We start from the raw sequence: 19,235 nt of genomic DNA on the forward strand, positions 1-19,235 counted from the left end.
CAATAAGCGAGATCAAGAAAGAAAGCAGGGAGAGAGAAAAATCAGTAAGCTATTCTGATGGTTGTAAAGCATTGTGAGCAGGACCGATGTTTGTCCAAGTCCAACCTTGAAGACTTGAACAACCTTCCACAATACTGCTTACCTTTCACTGTACTGCTCTTTCTGTCTCCTTTCATTCTTGTTTGCTTTCTCACTCTCCCCTCCCCTCCCCCCCCCCCCCCCCACAGCCGCTCTTGTCCATTTCAAATAATATGCAATTTGAATTCTTTTTTCCCAATGCGCTTTACAGAAGAACTATGAGTGCATACTTTTAAACTCAAGTCCCAGTGGGGAAGCTGTAGGCAACACTATGCTGGAGTGTGCGAGGGAAACGTCTGGATTTTTCAACCTGGACCCTATTTTCCCATCATTTTATGTCTAAGTGACTAATGGAAACAACAATTTTTGAAATTTCATGCACTTCAGCTGGCAGCCGCGAAACAGGCTGCAATGTAATCCTTTGGAGCAATTGTACCCGGCCAATGTATGTCCACTAAAAAGTGCTTGTTTTTGCCATTGACAGGCTCAGATTGTTATTATAAGTGTCTGGCAACATTATGGAAAGGACCATACACCTAAATAAACAGCTAAATATTCAGCCATGACTTTGAAAATCTTTTAGATAACACTCAGCTATGCTTCCTGTACTCTAACACACAAACTCTTCCGAGCACTCTTCTCTCTTACTCTCACTCGCGTTTCCACCGTTGTCTTCCTACAACAACTCCACTTTCGCAAGACATCAGAGTGAGACCTCTCCTTGAGCGAGACTTGGTTAGATACAATAACAACAAGACCGGATCAAGCGAAAGGTAAAGAAAAAAAGTTCTGTTTCTCTGAAGGGATCCTTCTATAATGTTGTCAGACACTTATAATGACAACCTGAGCATGTCAGTGGCAAAAACCAGCACTTTTAGTGGACATACATTGACGGGGTGCTATTGCCCCAAAAGGATTACATTGCCCTTTTCATGGCTGCCAGCTGAAGCGCTCTCGCTCAATATTGGACCAATTTCAAAAATTGTTGTCCCCATTAGTCACTTAGACACAAAATGATGGGAAAATAGGGTCCAGGTTGAAAAATCCTTAAGTTTCCCTTTCACAATAAATAAAAAGGTTGGACATCACACACTGGACTAACATTCACTGATTTTTTGTTGTTTTTTGTTCATGTTGCATCCTGTAAGCACACAGAATTGAAACACAACAAGCTCTTATGCCACAACTAAATGGAACAAATATCCCAAACATTATATTTACAGTAATTTTTCTCCTCTTTCACACACAATTTGATTTGCTTTAAATAGTTTCCATGAGGATTTAAGTCAATGAGCAGCTCACACTAGCGTATTCAGTATCACAAACACGTGACAAAAAACCCTTTTTGATATGAGAAATGTGACCTCCCCAAACAAAACTAAAGCACAATGACATAGATTTTTGGCTACTGTAATCTCATGATTCTCATGACCATAGTTCAATCTTTTGTGAATGGATAACACAACCAATTGGATCACAAAGGATGCCCTTTAATATCAACCTCTCTCCCCTTTTCTCACACAAAACCCCTCCCTCTGTCTCATTCCGTCTTCTACTCCTTCCTGTGTACATTTATGACCTGCACATTTAAAAGAAGAGCCTCCAGAGAACTGCGCGTATGTGTGCGTGCGTGTGTGTGTGTGTGTGAGAGAGATTTTTGGTCCTGGGAAGATGAAGCAGATCATCCCAGAAACAAAGCTTCTTGTCATGTTAATGGTTTCACTATACTTTCAAGTCCCTCAATGGGGCGGTTTGGAACAGCGTAACACTTTAACCACATGTTAAAACTACAGCAACATGTGGCCATTTGCCTGACGATGATGTGTGTGAGTCAGTGAGATGGAGAGAACTACTAATAGAGATAGAGAGCGAGTAAAAGATGAAAGACACACAGATGAACCAGGAAGGGATTAAAAAGTATTTTGTGCTTAAAAAATATTATTGTTGGTCAAAAAAAGAGGAAACATCTGCTTTGATTTAGTGAATTTCAAATGTTATTTTTGTTTCCTCCACTGCTTTGTCAAGAAAACTACAAATGATAATACAAAAAAAATTATAGACACGTGATTTGATTGGTTTCTAAAATACAACAAAAAACAAAGAATTTAATTAAAATAATGTATATAGCAGCAGTACAGTACACACTACTTTATATTATAACCAAGTAGAATAACAATTGGAATGTACTGTTGTTCATGTAAAATGCAGCCTTTCAGTCTGATCCATCTTTCTCTCCCCTTTTCTTTTCTCTCTACATGTATCTAAGCCTGTGTGGATGCACCAATTTACCACTGATTTGACTAATGTTATTTAGTAGACTCTCACAGAATTAACCTTATGAACAAAAAAAAAGAAATTCAACCCATGCTCAAAGGTAGTTGAGTGGTCAAGTATTGTCCTGTGGAACCCCCTAGGACTAAAGTCAGACCGCCTCTTCCTCTCCTCTGCTCCCTGTTCCTGTCGACTTCCCAGCAGCTCCAGTGAATAAGCTAGAAATAATAGTGAGTGGGCTACTCATTCTACAAAGAAAAAAGGCAAAAATGATTTCCTATTCTTCTGAGCAAAGAAGTCTAAGTGAAAGGAGGAGAGAGTAAGAGGGAGAGTGAATCAGCAGAGTACATTTCAGATGAAGGAGAGAGTCTTGACAGTATTTGTTCAGCTGTGCTAATGTTAGGACATTTAGAGCAGCGGAGGAAAATACTTAATAGAAAGTCCTCTCAGTTTCACAATATTCAAGTGGGAGTAGGCACATTCACTCTTTCTCACACACACACTACTACAACTGTCCATACAATAATAATATGTGTGTGTGTGTGTGTGTGTGTGTGTGTGGGTGTGTGTGTGTGTGTGTGTGTGTGTGTGAGAGAGAGCTTGTAACAGATCAGAGAAACAGCAGTTTTGGTGTATAAAGCAGGGCCAGATGTGGAGCAGAAACCGGATCCCTGGACGGAGTGTAATGGTCCATCCGCTGACTTAACCGATCCAAACATGAAGGACACATGCAGACTCTCTCGTACAAATACACCACACATATGCACAAAGAAATACAGTACAACTGAGTAGCATGCAGTGTAGTGTTCATCCACACCAAAAAACATGAAGGAAAAACACACCTGGGTGCACGCAAACATGGGTGCAAACACACATTTGACCATCTTACACAGTTGATAATGGCTTGTCTTGAAGGAGTGAAATCCCAATTCAACAGTTTGGTTATATCCTGCTGGATGGCAACTAAATTCACGAGAGTGAATGACAAGAGGTTAAAATATGCTCTAAAATTTTGAATCAAAACGTGTTATTTTAGCAAAGGCCACTCACTTTCATATAACATGAGCTACAGACCATGTAGTCTATAACTGGGTGACTGTTGTAACAATAGCCTCAGTGATAGCCAACAAAATCCTGACCTTAACCCTAACCAGAAAAATATTCTGAAAATGAATATTGTCAGTGAAGAGGTTTGCCAGTGAAAAGGACTGAACCTCGTGGGCTGCTTCTTTTTTTTTTGATAAATCCAAGCCCTTGAAATTCACCAATAGCTTTGTGAAAAGTATCTTTCCAACCTGGTTAATTGAAGGTTAAATACAAACCACTAACATATGCTTTTGGCATACTGTATCACAAAAAGGGCAGAGCATAAAAAGGTCTAAAAAGCATTGCAGCATGTGATTTTTTTTAGTTTTACTGTAGCCCTAGCAGGGGGGGAAAAAATCCCATTTTAGCAGAATAATCCCAAATTTTCTGTCTGTCTTTGTCAAAAGTGTGTGTTTTTAATAAGGCTCTAAATATCAGAACATCCCATTACCCATTATCTAAAACCTTATTATCAGCACTATTGTAGAAATAGACAATGCCTGTCACAGAGAATATTACATTTGAAAATTGAACATTTAAATGAATCCCTCACCTGTGCGATCCCTCTTATCAGTCCCATTGTGGGAAAAGACAATGCATTACATTAAAGTGAATATTATATTTCATCTCCATCCTGTAGAAATTGCGTATTTTTAGTTTAACCATTTTTTTTTTCTCTTGGCATTGTCCACTTTATGTAGAAAATGTTTTGTGACCTTGTGAGGCAGCGAACTCGCTGATAACGCTGGTATCAAGTGTCAACAATACATGGCCGACAACAGGGAAGTCAAATGCGCTTGTCTCAGTTAAATTATTGCAATAAAGTGGTTATGTATTTAATATGTGAATGAAGGTCTTGAGTAAGAAAGCAATTACCTTCTTTTCAGTGGTGCGACGTGCATTAGTTAATTCCTGCTGCAGACGCTCCACCTCTTTGTTTGCATGGTGGAACTGGTCCTGAATCTGCTGCCTCTGCTGCCTCTCCACGTTCAGACTGGCTTCAGCCTGATCCAGGGTCTCACTTATGTCACTCACCATGTACTCACTAGTCTGTAACTGAGGGGTGTGCAGAAATAGATAAAGAGGGGGGTAGAGATGAAGAATAAGTTCAGTATGTGTGGTTGTCTATGGTTTGAACCTACTCCAAAGGCTGAGAGAGGGGCAGGCAGGCACACAGACAGCTGTAGAGACTGATGCCAAGGAAGAGAGGCACAGAAGAAGAATGGGTGAACCGTTACAGCTACAACAAGAAGGAGATGAGAGTATAATTTAGGGATGTTTGCCTCTTCTCTGTCTCCATGGCACTGAAAAGGAACATCATAAAGGCATTGTGCCAGTCTGGGGAACCTTACAGTTACTGCTTTGACTCAGGAGCAATAAAACTGCAAGTCTACAAATCATAAAGTTGTAGGGCACTAACTTTAGACTACCGTAGTGCTTCTTAAACCTTGGGGCAAGGCTCGTGAGTTGCTGTCTTTTTTTTCTACTGGCTCCCCATCAGACAAGAGAAACAATATGCTTTGATTAACACGGGTCCTTGGAAAACACCATATTTCTTTAATGTTACCTTCCCTCTCTAGATGTTTAGCTAGGCTACTACATTTTCCCTGTCCAATGAAATCATGCTTCAAAGCCTATGTATACACAACCCTGGAAAGGCAAACAGATCCAAGTACATTTTCAAATGGATACCAGTGTAAGCTATTTAAAATATCGATGTGTCAGTGATAATACTTAGGAGGTGAAAGTATATGTAAATGATGGTGTCTATTATCATTCAGTGCATCTTGTCAGCACTATATGTGACCTGTTTGGTCCTGTGCATCACCTACTAAATCAATCCTTCCAATATAAATTTCTTGTGCGGGCAAATTAATTTGGATTCTGATATAAACAAGCTTTTTATTGGGAAAAGGAAAAGACAAATTTGAGTCAGACTCAAATCCCTGACAGTGCAAGTATGCAAAGTCAGCCCCAGTGCATCAAGATATGAGGGAATACAATCTTAAAATGATCACATTTAAACTGCTGCCGTGTCCCAAATACATCACTAATGTCAATTAAGTAACAGGGAAATTAAGTTAGTGTTAGAAAAGTAAGAGCACAAAGTCGGCACATGAGAAAGTGTTTCGAATGTTCCCTCGTCAAGTAACATGCTTTTATGTTGAATGTACTTCATTTAGTTGCCTGGCAAGCACTCGCATCACTAAAACACTAGTAGCAGATGAATGACTCGGTTTGGTCAAGGACACAGTAAATGGGTTAATTTAAACCTAAAACACATCACTGCCACGCGCCGCTCTGATATACCTAGAGGGGCGAGAGGAGGAGGAGGAGGAGGAGGAGAAGGAGAGAGAAAGAAATACAGTCGGAGTGAGACAGAGAGAGGGACAGAATCACAAGAAAGAGAGAGAAAGGACAACGAGCAAAACCTAAAGGCCATACCATTCATCATGCGTATGACTCTTTAATGTTCCCATTCATTACCATTGGTTCTCATTGGGGGCGAGAGTGAGACTGGACAAGGGAGATGAGAGAGAAAAAGAAAGACAAGAAAAAAAAATAAAGAAGGAAAGCAAGAAAGAATGATCTGAAGAAAAATAACCAATGAACAAAAGAGAAACAGAACAAGATTTAACCCCCCTCCTCCACTCTTAGTCCCTCTCTTGGCTAAGTGATATTCATAAGAACATGGTTCTTTATTGTACAACGAGCCAACCCTCTGTGGAGGTAAAATGGTGGCGATGAGTTATTAAATATGGAGAGAGGTTGAGAGAGGAAAGGCAGAGGAGGAGGGGAAGAAAGACGGATGATTAACTGTGAAGGAAGTAAAAAATGAGGAGAATTCCCCGATGTACCTGACTGGATTTGATTTAGAGAAGGTTGCCCAATTCTGTTCCTTATTTAAGAAGAGCTTACCTCCTGTGTGTGTTTGTGTCACCTACTTTGCTCTGCAGTGCAGCCAGGCTGTCTTCGAGCTGTGTGTTGTCTTGGACCAGCTGTTGTGTGTGTTTCTCCTTCATAGCCAAGGTTCTCTTCAGAGAGTCCTGTGTGGCTTGCAAACCAACCACATCCTGGTCCAGGTGCCTCACATGCTCCTCTCTTTCTTTCATCTGGCATGTGCCGCACACACACACACACACACACACACACACACACATAGCAGAACATTGTGTACAGTATATGCACATATACAGTTAAGGCACAAATTAGTATACACTACGTTATTTTCATTCCTTTCCTGGTCTTTAATAATACTAAAGCCTGTAGATTTTACCTCCCTTGTGTCTATGCAAACACCAAAAGGGCAAATAAAAGTAGTATTCTTGGATGCATCTTTTCACCTTATTATTAATTTCATGCCTCAGATTACGCTAAGTAGAGCTAGTACTTCCACTGAATCTGAACAATTGTCAAAATATCAAATGAAATAAAGTATGTTTACTTCATAGATTTCACATTTTGCTTACAATTTCATGACTCAAATAGGAGAAATTCATATCGCTTTTTTGTACAATGGCCACTATGGTTGCCCCCTACAGAGCCTCTCAAATTGTTTTTTTTAAAGGGGACATGTCATGATTTTTGTGATTTTGTTATTTTTTATACTGTTATGATGTCAGATGCCTATGTTAGACATGGTTAAAGTTCTAAAACTTGAGGTGAACATACATAAAAATGCTCCCTGAAAGTCAAAAGCCCAGGCTTCAGCCTTCTCTGAACACTTCGTTTGCAATGTTACCTCTACTTCTTCCTCATGATGATGTCAGATTGTCCATGCATGCTCACAAGCGGCTGTATGTTCCATAGTCTTTGTGGCTAAGGTTGTTATATGGGTTGTTCACATTGTCCACTCGCATTTTGGACTAGATTCAGGCTTGAACATGTACAGATGTATTTGAGAAGTTTCCATTTCATGTAAAGAACAAGAAAAATACTGAAATTCTACTCCTACTGTTTGTTTACGCGTTATTTTTTTTTCCTACCCACATTCTGTGAAGACCTGCCCCTTCCCTGCCTCTGATTGGCTCTGACTCTGATATTTTTGCCCTAACCCTAACCCCTTGGACACACTGGATGCATGTGCGTCGCGGAACCTCTTGCTTTTCATTTCGGTGTTCATGTTAACAGGTTAGAGCGGCCACACTGCCGGCTGCTGCGTCGCTTCATCTAGAGATTCGAAATCTCGCCTATTTTCTCCGCGTGACACGCGCAGTTCTCAGCAGAAATAGACAGGGAAAACGAGAAAGATAGGGCTGCTAGTGGCAGAAGCACCGCAGCAGACACGCTTCCAATGTGGACGCAGCAAGCGTGAGAGACGCAGCAGTTCAGCGACGCACACACACTGCTGAGGTTCACGCATCCAGTGTGTCCCAGGCGTAACCATCCCATTCCTCATGCCTAAATCTAACCAACCTAACAAACCTAACCAAAGAAGGCAAAAAGTACTAGCCAATCAGAGGCAGAGTAGGGCGGGTCTTCGCAGAATGCAGGTAGGAAAAAAAATAAGGCTTTGTTTATGTAGCCTCCAGAACTGCCTGAAGTCTGCAGAGACGCAGCTGGCCAATCAGAACAGAGTGGGCTGACTGGGAGGGGGGTCTTAAAGAGACAGGAGCTAAAGCGACCTGTTTCAGACAGAGGCTAAATTGAAGGGCTAGGTAAAGGGCGACTATAAGATAAATAAAGAGTTTTTTGAACTGTAAATCATGCAAAGGTATTCAAGTAGAGCCCCAGATGAAATATATAGACCTGGAAATGTGCATGATACGTCCCCTTTAATTTTTTCTTGTTTTCTTGCAATCCATTGGGTGTGTACAAGAAAATATGCTTGTGCCAAAGATCTTGTGAAAGACGGTCTCTTGTGTGCACCAGATCTCAATAGTCTGTCCAATAATATTGGCAGATGTACCAAAGATACAGTAATTTAAAGTGGAAAAACCTCAACATGTTTTATCATGCGTATTAGGTCTCTGGCATTTCGTCTGGAAAAAGTATCTTTTAGTCTAACTCTCATGGTGTCTGTTTAAAACTGACACACCCATACGCTTATCGTAAACCTCCAAAATGGAAATTGTAACTCACAATCTATGCATGTATGCAGAACCATGGAAAAAAGCACATGACTATTATCTATAAATAGTTGAAAACTAAAACAGAATAACTGTTGTTGTGTGTTACTGTAAATAAATTGTGCTTGATTAATTATTGGGGGAAAGAGACTAATTATTTCTAAGGAAGCAGACAGTGGATGAACTCCTCACCCCATGCATGAATGTGAGTGTGTGTGGGCCTGTGGTTCAGAACCCCTTGCCAAATCAAAGCCCCTATTCATTAGCACTGTGTTAAATGAGCCCTGTGTTAGATTAGTAAGGAGACTCCGCAGACAGTCAACACACACATGTAAACACACACTCACAATCACATTTACATACCCACACACATACACACTTTTATATGCACATGCATGCGCAAGTACCCACGCCGTTACACATTTTTGTCAGACTAGATGATTTAAGATATAACCACATGCAATATACACTCAAACACACACACATAGAGGGTTCCTAAAGTGCAGTATTCTTCTTAACTGCTGATAATCTCTTAAACTCTCTCGCTGTCTCCTCTAACAGCAGACTGTGGTTCTGGACATGTGCCTTGGTACTGACACAGGCCTCCTCTGCCTCTTTTAGAAAGCTCTCCAGACAATCCAGTATATATATCATCCAACGTATTGTAACAGTGAGCTAAAGGTGGTCTTTTATGGAGTTAACTCATCCACATCATGGCTAATAGATGGTAACAATTATAAGCAATAGGGCCGTATTACAAGAGTGAATTAAAATTACTCTTTTATCTGGATATTCCACCACTTTTAGTGTCACTATTGGGAAATAAAATAAGTTTTACAAAACTGAGACAATAATGTGTGGATTTCAGTGCTAAAGCCAAGTAGACTGCAAAAGCGCAGTTAAATGTATTAGAAAAGTGGGCAAAAGTTCGTCTTCTTTATGCTAACCCATCTATAGTGCAAGAGGGATTTCAGATGAAAAACGATTATGAAGCAAAAGAGCACATTTGCTACATTGATTTCATAATCATCAATGTTTAACTACATTAAAGAAATTACATCTTACTAAAATTCAGCTACTGCAACTGTTTTTACTGTACTTACTTTTGACTGCAGTTCATTCCATTAGACCAAAAACAGGAAATCATATGCAGTATATCCAAATATTATATCCAAAACCTTGATTGCCACCATCATATCACTGTATTGCCAATCCACATCATTATGTTTTTTTTAAAGTGTGCAAAGCATATAATTGAGGATGTGCATTAAACAAAATAAGCTTAAGTCTAAGGTACTTGCAGGATTGAAAAACTCTGAGCTCAGTGACTGCAAATGCTCACAAGAAAGCAGGACGACTCTGTGAAAAACAAACCTTCTCATGCAAGATGACCTCTAAGTTAACTTTGCATATTAAAACCCTGGCATTATTTACCTGATTGCTACAACATTTACAGGAACACAGTTTGATAAACCCTGTATGCATTGTTTTGTGCATAACACATCCAAAAAAAATGACATGATTGTTTCTCTTTTCTCTTTTCATGTTTACATAAAGCCCAAGTGTCATAAAACATGTTGTTTTGAGGTTTGTGCAATATATTGTGACTGTGTCTAGTGTGTAGCACTCTCCGGCTATTTTGTTTGTCATATTTGTCAAGTTATTTCTACAAAGAATGAAGGCGTAACTGAAACGTTAACAATTCAATCAATTCACATTCACACAGGGCTACTAATAATTATGCACATGACAGTGAAAATGAAAAACACTCAGGAAAACAGCATCATATCATGTTTTTTATTCACTGGTACGCAATTGGCTATTTCATTGTTACAGTATATTCTGTGTCCTGGTTTAATGAGATAATTCAACTTCCTCTTGAGATTTACTGAAATAGTGTGTAGTAAATATGCTGCTTGTAGACTAGGGACCAGAGTCAAAGAACATATCAGAGTATTTCAAATAAACACGTGCCGTTAAGCAGGTCTAATGCTTTAAGAATGTACTATACCATTTGGCACATTAACTAGGTCAGTAAGCTCATGATAGATTTGAACTATGTATTAACTATGTATTAACTATGTATAAAAGTAAATGGAGAGAAAATATTAAATAAATATACTGATTGTTCTATGTCATCTTAGTTAAAATGATGTGCTGTAGCTAAGCTAACTAATGCGAGCAAGTGCATAAGACAGTTAATGTGTCAATAGCTGATGCAGCAGTGTGTGCTTGCCCCCCCCCCCCCCCCCACCTCCCACCCAGGACAAAAGTAACTGCAAAGTAAAGTGACTAATAAAATAGGGACTTTTTTTCAAGATTTTTTAGACTGTCTGTCCGTGTCAGCTAGTGATTCACAGTGTGTTGCTTTTTTCTCCCGTGGAAAGTTAAATGTCTTGAGTTTTATTAGCAATGTGATATTTATGGTCTTAAAAGTTTCTAAATCATCATTGAAATGATCACTTACTAAAGTATGTTCAGATCATAAAAGTCACATTATTATTAGCGAAAACAAAAACGGTTGCATTGCTTAATATTCTTTTTAAATAATCTGTATACCCAGTTTATTAACATTTTCATAATTGCACCCACTATAGGTCCTGTCTGATCTATCCACCAGGCAGCTAGTTAAAGAGCCCAATGTCTGTCAAAATCCCTGCTATAGTCCAAGGTCTTTATGGCGCTGACTTTGAGAACTCCATAATATTGTTACATAATTAATACATTACGGCGATTTTTCTCATCTCCAAATCTGCCACCATCAGAGATGATTAAAGTTCCCATGTGGTCTGTGTGAAGTCTTAATTCTCCAGTGGGGGAGTATAGGACCTTGGCTGGAAGTCCGGAAGAAAGAATATCAGATTTGTGATTTTATTTCAAATAAGTGCTTAAGCCTTGGACTTTCATATTAGTAGAGCCCCTATTGAGAGAGAGACCTCAATCTGATCAAGTCTCATTACTTTAGCAATCAAAGTTTCGCCCCTGGGGTCCTGCCCTCCGCCTCCTTCTTCTTCTCCTCCTCCCGTCTCCTTCCCTTTTTTCTCTCTCCTCCTAGCCATCATATGTTTTTGCCAACAAGGTGAAAGGGAGAGCGGCTTGCACAAATCCTTGATTGGCCAAAGTCTATCCTCCATCTAGGATTACGAATAGAAATGGAACGTTTGAGGACAAAGGAAGGAGGGATGAGATGGGAAGAGACAGAGAGAAAAAAAAGAGAGAGATTGAGTGTGAGAGAGAGATGTGAGTTGCAGAGTTATGGGCACAGAGAGAGAGAGAGAGAGAGAGAGAGAGGGTGGCTAATATAATTGAATTAAAAAGATGGAGCGGGGCCATTTCTAAGCAGGTGGGAGTGTGGAGTGAGAAAGAGCAGGCGAGATATTAACTTCTAATAAAAGAGAGATTAGAAAGTGGCTAGGAGGACTGCTCTGTCTTTACCTGTGGGAGTGACGGCCCCCACATAACCTTTCACTGCAATATGCACACTGATATTGGCCACCATATTCTGAGAATACCACACAAAGACAGACAAGTATACAGTATACAAGCATTCATGCACACACCTGTGTCTCTGTGGTTCTTATATATATAGATAGATATATATAGATAGATAGATAGATAGATAGATTGATTGATTGATCAATATATATATATATATATATACACACACACACACATGCATGAATAGTTGACATTTGGGGAGAGACCCAAGCGCACACACAGTCATGAGCACAGTCTGACAGTAATGCATTGTCAGCTCTCATTCAATGATCAAACAGGCGGCAGCCATCAGATAATGAAGACGCAGCTCTTTGGGAAGCTGCTGCTATTCAGACAATTAATTAACTAATTGGTCTAACGAGCTCGTTAATGCCACGCTTTTTTGGCAGCTGGTGTGAATACATTAACAAGGCTAATTCAATTAAACAGGTGCAGATTTCACAGCTGCCTCTTTCACAGGCACACACACACACACACACACACACACACAAATCCTACAGGTGTTGTGTACATGTTCGCTCCATTTGACTCTGATGTCTTTCTCAGCGAAACCTTGGCATTTGATCAAAAGCATAATGATATGCAGATCAAGTAGTGTGTACTTGTGTGTTTTTGTGTGGGTGTGTGTGTGCGTGTGTGTTTCTGTGTCGGTGCTTGTGCCTCAACGGGCTGGTGTGCCTTTGAATCAAAAGTACAGCTCAATAAACTCCAGCAGCATTGGTAATCTGTATAATTGAAAGGGTATAAAATAAGTGGGTGGAAAACTGATTGAAGCGCTATAGAGCATTGTTAAATTAGCTGACAGGATCCCAGGGGTCAACCAGTAATGTTAGCCAAAGCTTCACAAGGCAATACATTTTTTTTAATTTGATAGCTTTTCAGTACTATACTGTACAATGTCTATTTGTGTGTTTGACCAAAACTCACTGGATCCAAAAGCATCTGTGTATTTCTGCTAACTCACCCGCTGTCTCGCTCCGTTCAGTTCTTCAGTTAATTGTTTAACACTCATCTCTTTCTCCTCCATCCGTCTCTCAAATAAGGTGCTGAGCTCACGCCGCAAAGACGTCATTTTGGCCTCGGCCTGCAACAGAGCCAATGGTTCTTATCATTCACTGTTGTTTCTGTCGGCTCACTTCTAGTTTTGCTTGAATATTTTACAGAGGAAGAAATGTCTTCTCTCAAATTGAATGATTGAGTGAAGAATCAGTTATGAGCAATGCTGCATGGGATTGTCCTCATAAGAAAATAAAATCAGAATACCATTTCAAAAAATAGTGACAGACATAAAAAAAGGACTGACTAGCTCTGCATACACGCGATAAACAACACATACTCTCCCTACACATCAGGATGGACAGTATGCTTCTACACACAAGCATACATTTTTCTTTAGGCTTAAAATGTTCATATATAAATCTATACAAACATAGAGTGGGATGTTTTGATAACACTGAGGCTGATGTACTTGTATGTCTGATGCGTGATCATTGTGTGGTCTTTGTGTGAAAGTGTATGTGAATGGTGATTTGGTGGGTTTGGTTTGTCATGGCAGCAGCTACAGTAGCAGCTCCCTCATAGGCTGACTAAAGCGCTGAGGTCGGTGCTTAGCTAAACTCCCATGGAGATGATACCACTGATTAATTTCCTCCATCTTCATCGCCCCCACCCCTCCCCCATCCATAGGTCCATCCGCCTTCTTTCCCTCCCCCCAGCCCCTTCAGCTACTGCTGAAAATTAAATCAGTTCCTTTTTTTAATTTCCAGATAACCACAGTTCATTTTTCCCCGAGTGTCATATAGCCATGACATGGCGTAGCAGCCTATATATTAGGGATGGCTGAGGTGAGTTATTGTTATTGTTATCTTTTTTCCATTTACTGCCTGTGTGTCCTACTGTATACTATGCATGGCTAAATCATTACCTGCACATGTGGTACAAAATATCAAATAACACCATTAGTAATTTGCAGTGAAATTTCCTATCTTGACAGTTAGACATGCTCATGTTGCTGTATTTAACAGCAGACAAACAGAACCAAAAGTCTAAGTTGAACCGTAGCATGATTATTGCCTGTGGTGTTTTGTGTAGTGTTTGTTTCCTGCTAGTTAATAATGATGTCTGTGTTTGAGTGTACACTATAATATGTGTTTGTGTGTACATGTTGGTCAGGGAAAAGGGGAAGAGAGGTGAAATGTATGCTGATGTAGTGTGTTTTCCAGTGATATAGATATTTGCCACTGTGCTCTACTGCTTAGAGACTGATGTTAAAGAGATAACTGACACACAGTAGAATTACACAAGCAAAACACAACTGTCCTATTCTAACAAAAGAGGTTTTTGATTCGCATGGGCGATTCTCTCTTGCCCTCACACTAAAAACTGTAGGCAACTATATCTATAGTTTGAACAATATATATATGTGTAATATTGTGTGTGTATATTCTATGTGCAAATACTCAACCATTAACGTGTGAACACATATGTGGACACAAACACACACAGACAGACCCACACCACTAGTGTCATCACTCAATGTCCCAGCTGCAAATGAAATCTCATTCTCTCTAACAGTCTGAGTAGCCCACGCTGAAATATCTATCTCCCTCCTGCCTCCCCACCCCCCATTCTTATTCTGGATTTTTACTAAATCACATTTTTGCTCCACTGCACACCCTTTAAATATACTTATCAAAAACAAAAGCTGACCAGAAACCATCACACTGAGTGCTCATTTGTTTTTTAGTTAGTGTAATCAAAAATGTACTCATCCCTGAAGAAGTTAACACTTTGCTATTCTACCACTAGGCATTGTCCTGTATCCAGACGTGTAACAACTGCTCTTAGGTTTTAGCTTTTTCCTCCCTAGCATTGTTGTGCCTTCCTATCATCATATTACTCCACATCACCTGCTTGCATAGCCTGGAACCTCGCCCAAGAAACTGGGGAAGCGGGAAGTGATTTGGAAAAATGAGGGCAATAAAAAAAAAAAACACAGGGATGAATGGAGAGATGTGATATAAGGTAATATGCTAACCCAATCAGCAGGCTGCTGTTTGCCGACAGTATAATCAACATATCGGCCTAATGTCATTACAGCTATATGAGAAATAATATTGCGTGAAATGATATTGCGCGGCGCGTGCACGCCTGTGTGCTGCACACATGAGCGAGCTTACACGTCCAGATGTATGTATCCCCTACCACTTTCCTGGCACAGACAGAACTGCATGCACACACTGCAAAAAATATGCAAATAAATAACAAAAATATTATTCTATAAGGACCTTCAGTTTTGCTTTCCCTATAATGTTAAAAAAAGGCTCACCTTAAGTTGAGAAGGTTGTTCAAGATGATTCAGATTTAGATTAAAAAGTTAAGATTTTTAGAACTAAAACCAGATTTACATGGTTATTGGTTAGATCGATTACAATCGACATTTTTCACTGTGCATGCACACACACACAGATACATCTGCATATTCACACGCACAGACTGCCCAATGGCTCTGACACAAGAGGATATTAGTTAGTGTGTGGCTTCCATATCCTGAATGCATAAGGCCGCTGATGGCCTCTATTGATGGACACTGGCGTGAAGCCATCACTCAAGTTATGGAGCTTTAATTGGAGACAGCATAAAACGATAAACCAAGAAACATGCATGGCTGAACAGCCCAATGTAAACCATTAATCATAGCGCAGGCAAAGACAAGTGGCCACCACATACACACATGCACACACACACAGACATATGCACACACATAAGAGGGTGCACACAGCTGCAGTAGCACACACACGCTGCCCTTGCACCACACACCTTGCATTTGTGCGCATTTGCACACACACACCGAGCGTGGCAGAGACAAGTGTCCCAGTCACATATTCTCATGATAGATGACCCATTTAACTTTGATTTCTGAAAGAAATGAGCTCACCAGGGATACAGAGTTACCACACACACACACACACACACTTACTCACCCATTTATAAAACACATAGATACGATACATAGGCTACATACATGAACTCACAGTGTACATTTAGTTAATATGTAAATAACAGCTTGCATTATCTTGTAGAGACACATTTTCATGCCCCCTCTCTGTTTCTCTCTACCTGTCTCTCCCTCTTGTACAAGCACACACACACACACACATACACACACATACAAAAAATGCCACTTATTTGCATGAGAAGGGTTATAATATCAGGATGATTTGTGATGTAAGCTATCACAAGTGAAGTAATTCATCAAGAGCTGTGTCTAACATACATCTCCATTGGTCATACTGTAAATACAAATCTGCACAGACACACGTACATACACATATTGTAAGACAAATCTGCACAATCCTACCAAGGAGGGAATAAATCAACGGCAAAAAGTTCTCATGAAGGAAAAATTGTTACGGTAACAACAAATACACACACAAATGTGCTCTCACTCACATCACACCCTCCACAAATACCTGGAATAAAAAACTTGACATTAATACCTGTGTAAATTCAAGATAGAAATAAAAAAAAAAAACAGCCATATGATGCAGTATGTTTATAGGAAAGTTGGATTAAGTGTCACCCACTTCACATCTGTAAAGCCGGGGATACAAGTCACCAGAGTTGTGGATATGAAACCTGAGTTTGTCTTAAAATTATACATTAAAATGGTGACTTTTACATATTCAACTCAGCAGCACCACCATATCAAGCATTAAAGTAGGTTTGGAAAAAATATGAAATAGTAGATCAAAACAAAGGCCTTCTGTATCGTATTGTATGTAGAATTCAAAGACCATATCGTACCTGTATGTTATGTATTGTGATGACATGTAAGTAAAATGCCAGTAAAATGTTAGGTAAAAGCAAGGAAATCCTAGAAACAGAGCAAGGCAAGAAAAGGGAGATTTGTTTATTGGAGTAGATAAGATGTTGCTTATTCAGAGATAAGAAATTGCTGTGAGGAATTAATTGAAAAGATGAATTCTCACATTAAAAGGGAAAATTAGAGGGAGGTGATGCTCTGACTGGAGTTATAAGGTTATTCTCCCAATAGCTGACAAGTAGAAGAGCTAAGATAACTCAAGGTCTTAGTGTCAATGGGTTAAACAACTCAGTAGGCTGACATAGAACCACAGCTTGAGAAAACAGAAATTTCAATCATTTCTGTTCTTTTCTGTCTATACGGTTTCCTTAATGACCAAAGCTAGAACAATGATTTTATTTCCAGCTTTGGTCAAACGAGCAATTCATTTTTGCAAAGTGATAGTGCTGTTATTGTCTTTTTCTTATTTGGTCCTAGATTGCAAATGTTAACGCCCCACAACCAAGTGCACCCCATCACAGCCACTGTCCAGTGACATATGATACAGTGTTGATATTTAGACAGATGGATGGTGCATTAGAGGGATGAAAACCTTCCAAATACACACAAACACATACAACACGCGCATACACACGTTCCATACAGCGGTTGCAGCCCCTCAGCGCTCCTCTGTCCTCACATGCTTGGTTTCCCCATCTAATTGCTGCCATTCGTCAGTGTGTGTGTGTGTGTCTGTAAGTGCTCCTGTACTTTGTGTTTTTGTGCTTCTTTCGTGATTCTGTCACAGTGCATTTACAAACAATTGTGGTGAAAAGAGAGAAAGTAACAGATAATCAGACAGACAGGTAAGAATGGCAAGAGAGGGAAAGACAGAAAGATGCAGAGACATAGAAACACACACACACACACACACACACACACTCACAGAGCTGTCACAGTGCCATAGGGCATACTAAACCTGTCAGCATTTAAACCTGCTGGCTTGTACTCTGGTTTGCCAAGTGGAATTAGTCTCACATAATATGCCAGGCTCTTTATCAAAAACAACAAACACCTACTATAATTGTATTATATAAAGATATGATTTTAACACAATCATCTCTTCACCTGAGACGATAAAAGTCTGGTATTTGTGGTTTTGTTAGAGGTGTTTTAAACAATTCCTCCCACACAGGGATGTGATTATGTGTATAGAAAAGCAGTGAAATATCAGGTAAGTAGCAATGACTTGTGTGTCCAAAGAAACAAAAGAAAAGAAAAAAAACAATCATCAAATTCTTCATAATGTGTACAGTAGCCACCGAATAATTCTTCAGCGTGGAGAAAATCAGTGACAAAAACATACAGAGGCATCTAGACAACATGAATAAAAAAGTGCATAAAACAAGTTAATTGCAACTTAACTTGACTTATATCTGATATTGACATTTTCACATGTAAACAAATGAGACTGATTGCACACTTTTGGGCAATCATGAAAATATGAATGTGCTGATGAGTAAAGCTGTTTATGTTCTTTGTGTGTGTGTGTGTGTGTGTGTGTGTGTGTGTGTGTGTGTGTGTGTGTGTGTGTGTGTTCAAAATTACGTTTCTATGACAGTGTGTCTGTGTGTGTTTAATAAGAAAGTCCACATTATTGTGTTTTTTTCTTTCACACGTGCTTGTGTGTGTGTGTGTGTGTGTGTGTGTTTGTGTGTGTGTGTGTGTTCAATATGATAATTTGTCAGTTTATGTTGTGAGGGGGCTAAACAGATAAGCAATCCACAGCTCAATCCTTCATCCTGCTCTGATTATAAATCAGCTGGAGCTCTCAGAAGCAATCAGCAAGAGCAATCTGCAGCCAGCACAGACACCTTATCAATCAGAGGGGACCATCACACTGTCACACATACACACATGCACATAAACCAAAGAAATACACACTCACATATTTGTACGGTCCTGCACCCATACCCACATTCACACATCCATAGACACAGAGACAGGTATGGCGCAATTGTAATTCTACTTCCCCACCCTGCAGCCTCTTTCCTCCTTTTTAAAACTTCCTTCTCTTTTCTCTTTTTTTGTGTTGTGAAACAGGATCACAAAGTCGCAACAAGAGTTTCATCCAGTGAGCTGCCTGGCGGCCACGTAACAGTACGGAGCGAGACACATCACTCCTAATTACAGTCTGATATTAATAACAGAGAAAAATATTAATCTTGGAGGTAAACACTAAGCCGCTTAAAGGAAAATTGCAAATAAATCAGATTATCTTATAGGAATATCCTCCGAATGGGCCGAGGGGGTAATGAGAAACCTGGGCCCAACCCTTCTCTCTCTGTTTTCTCTCTCTCTCTCTGTCATTTCCCACTCCCCATTCTCCAGCGGGATTGAAAAAGGTGTGACTGTGTGTACGTGTCTGG

General features: G+C 39.8%; 1 protein-coding gene across 5 annotated transcripts in view; it reads right to left on the reverse strand.

The window, feature by feature from the left end:
* LOC121888464 (trichohyalin-like) overlaps positions 1 to 19,235 on the reverse strand; it is a 97,403-nt gene that overhangs the window by 41,432 nt on the left and 36,736 nt on the right. For 4 of the 5 annotated variants that reach the window (XM_042399976.1, XM_042399975.1, XM_042399979.1 and 1 more), the window contains 3 exons: positions 12,967 to 13,086; positions 6,381 to 6,548; positions 4,312 to 4,491 (listed from right to left, as the gene is read on the reverse strand). In XM_042399976.1, coding sequence (XP_042255910.1) covers positions 4,312 to 4,491; positions 6,381 to 6,548; positions 12,967 to 13,086 — 468 coding nt within the window. The remainder of the gene's footprint in view (positions 1 to 4,311; positions 4,492 to 6,380; positions 6,549 to 12,966; positions 13,087 to 19,235) is intronic. The other variant, XM_042399977.1, reaches the window with a different exon arrangement.

This window comes from Thunnus maccoyii, chromosome 21, assembly GCF_910596095.1.
Source record: "Thunnus maccoyii chromosome 21, fThuMac1.1, whole genome shotgun sequence".
NCBI lineage: Eukaryota > Metazoa > Chordata > Actinopteri > Scombriformes > Scombridae > Thunnus > Thunnus maccoyii.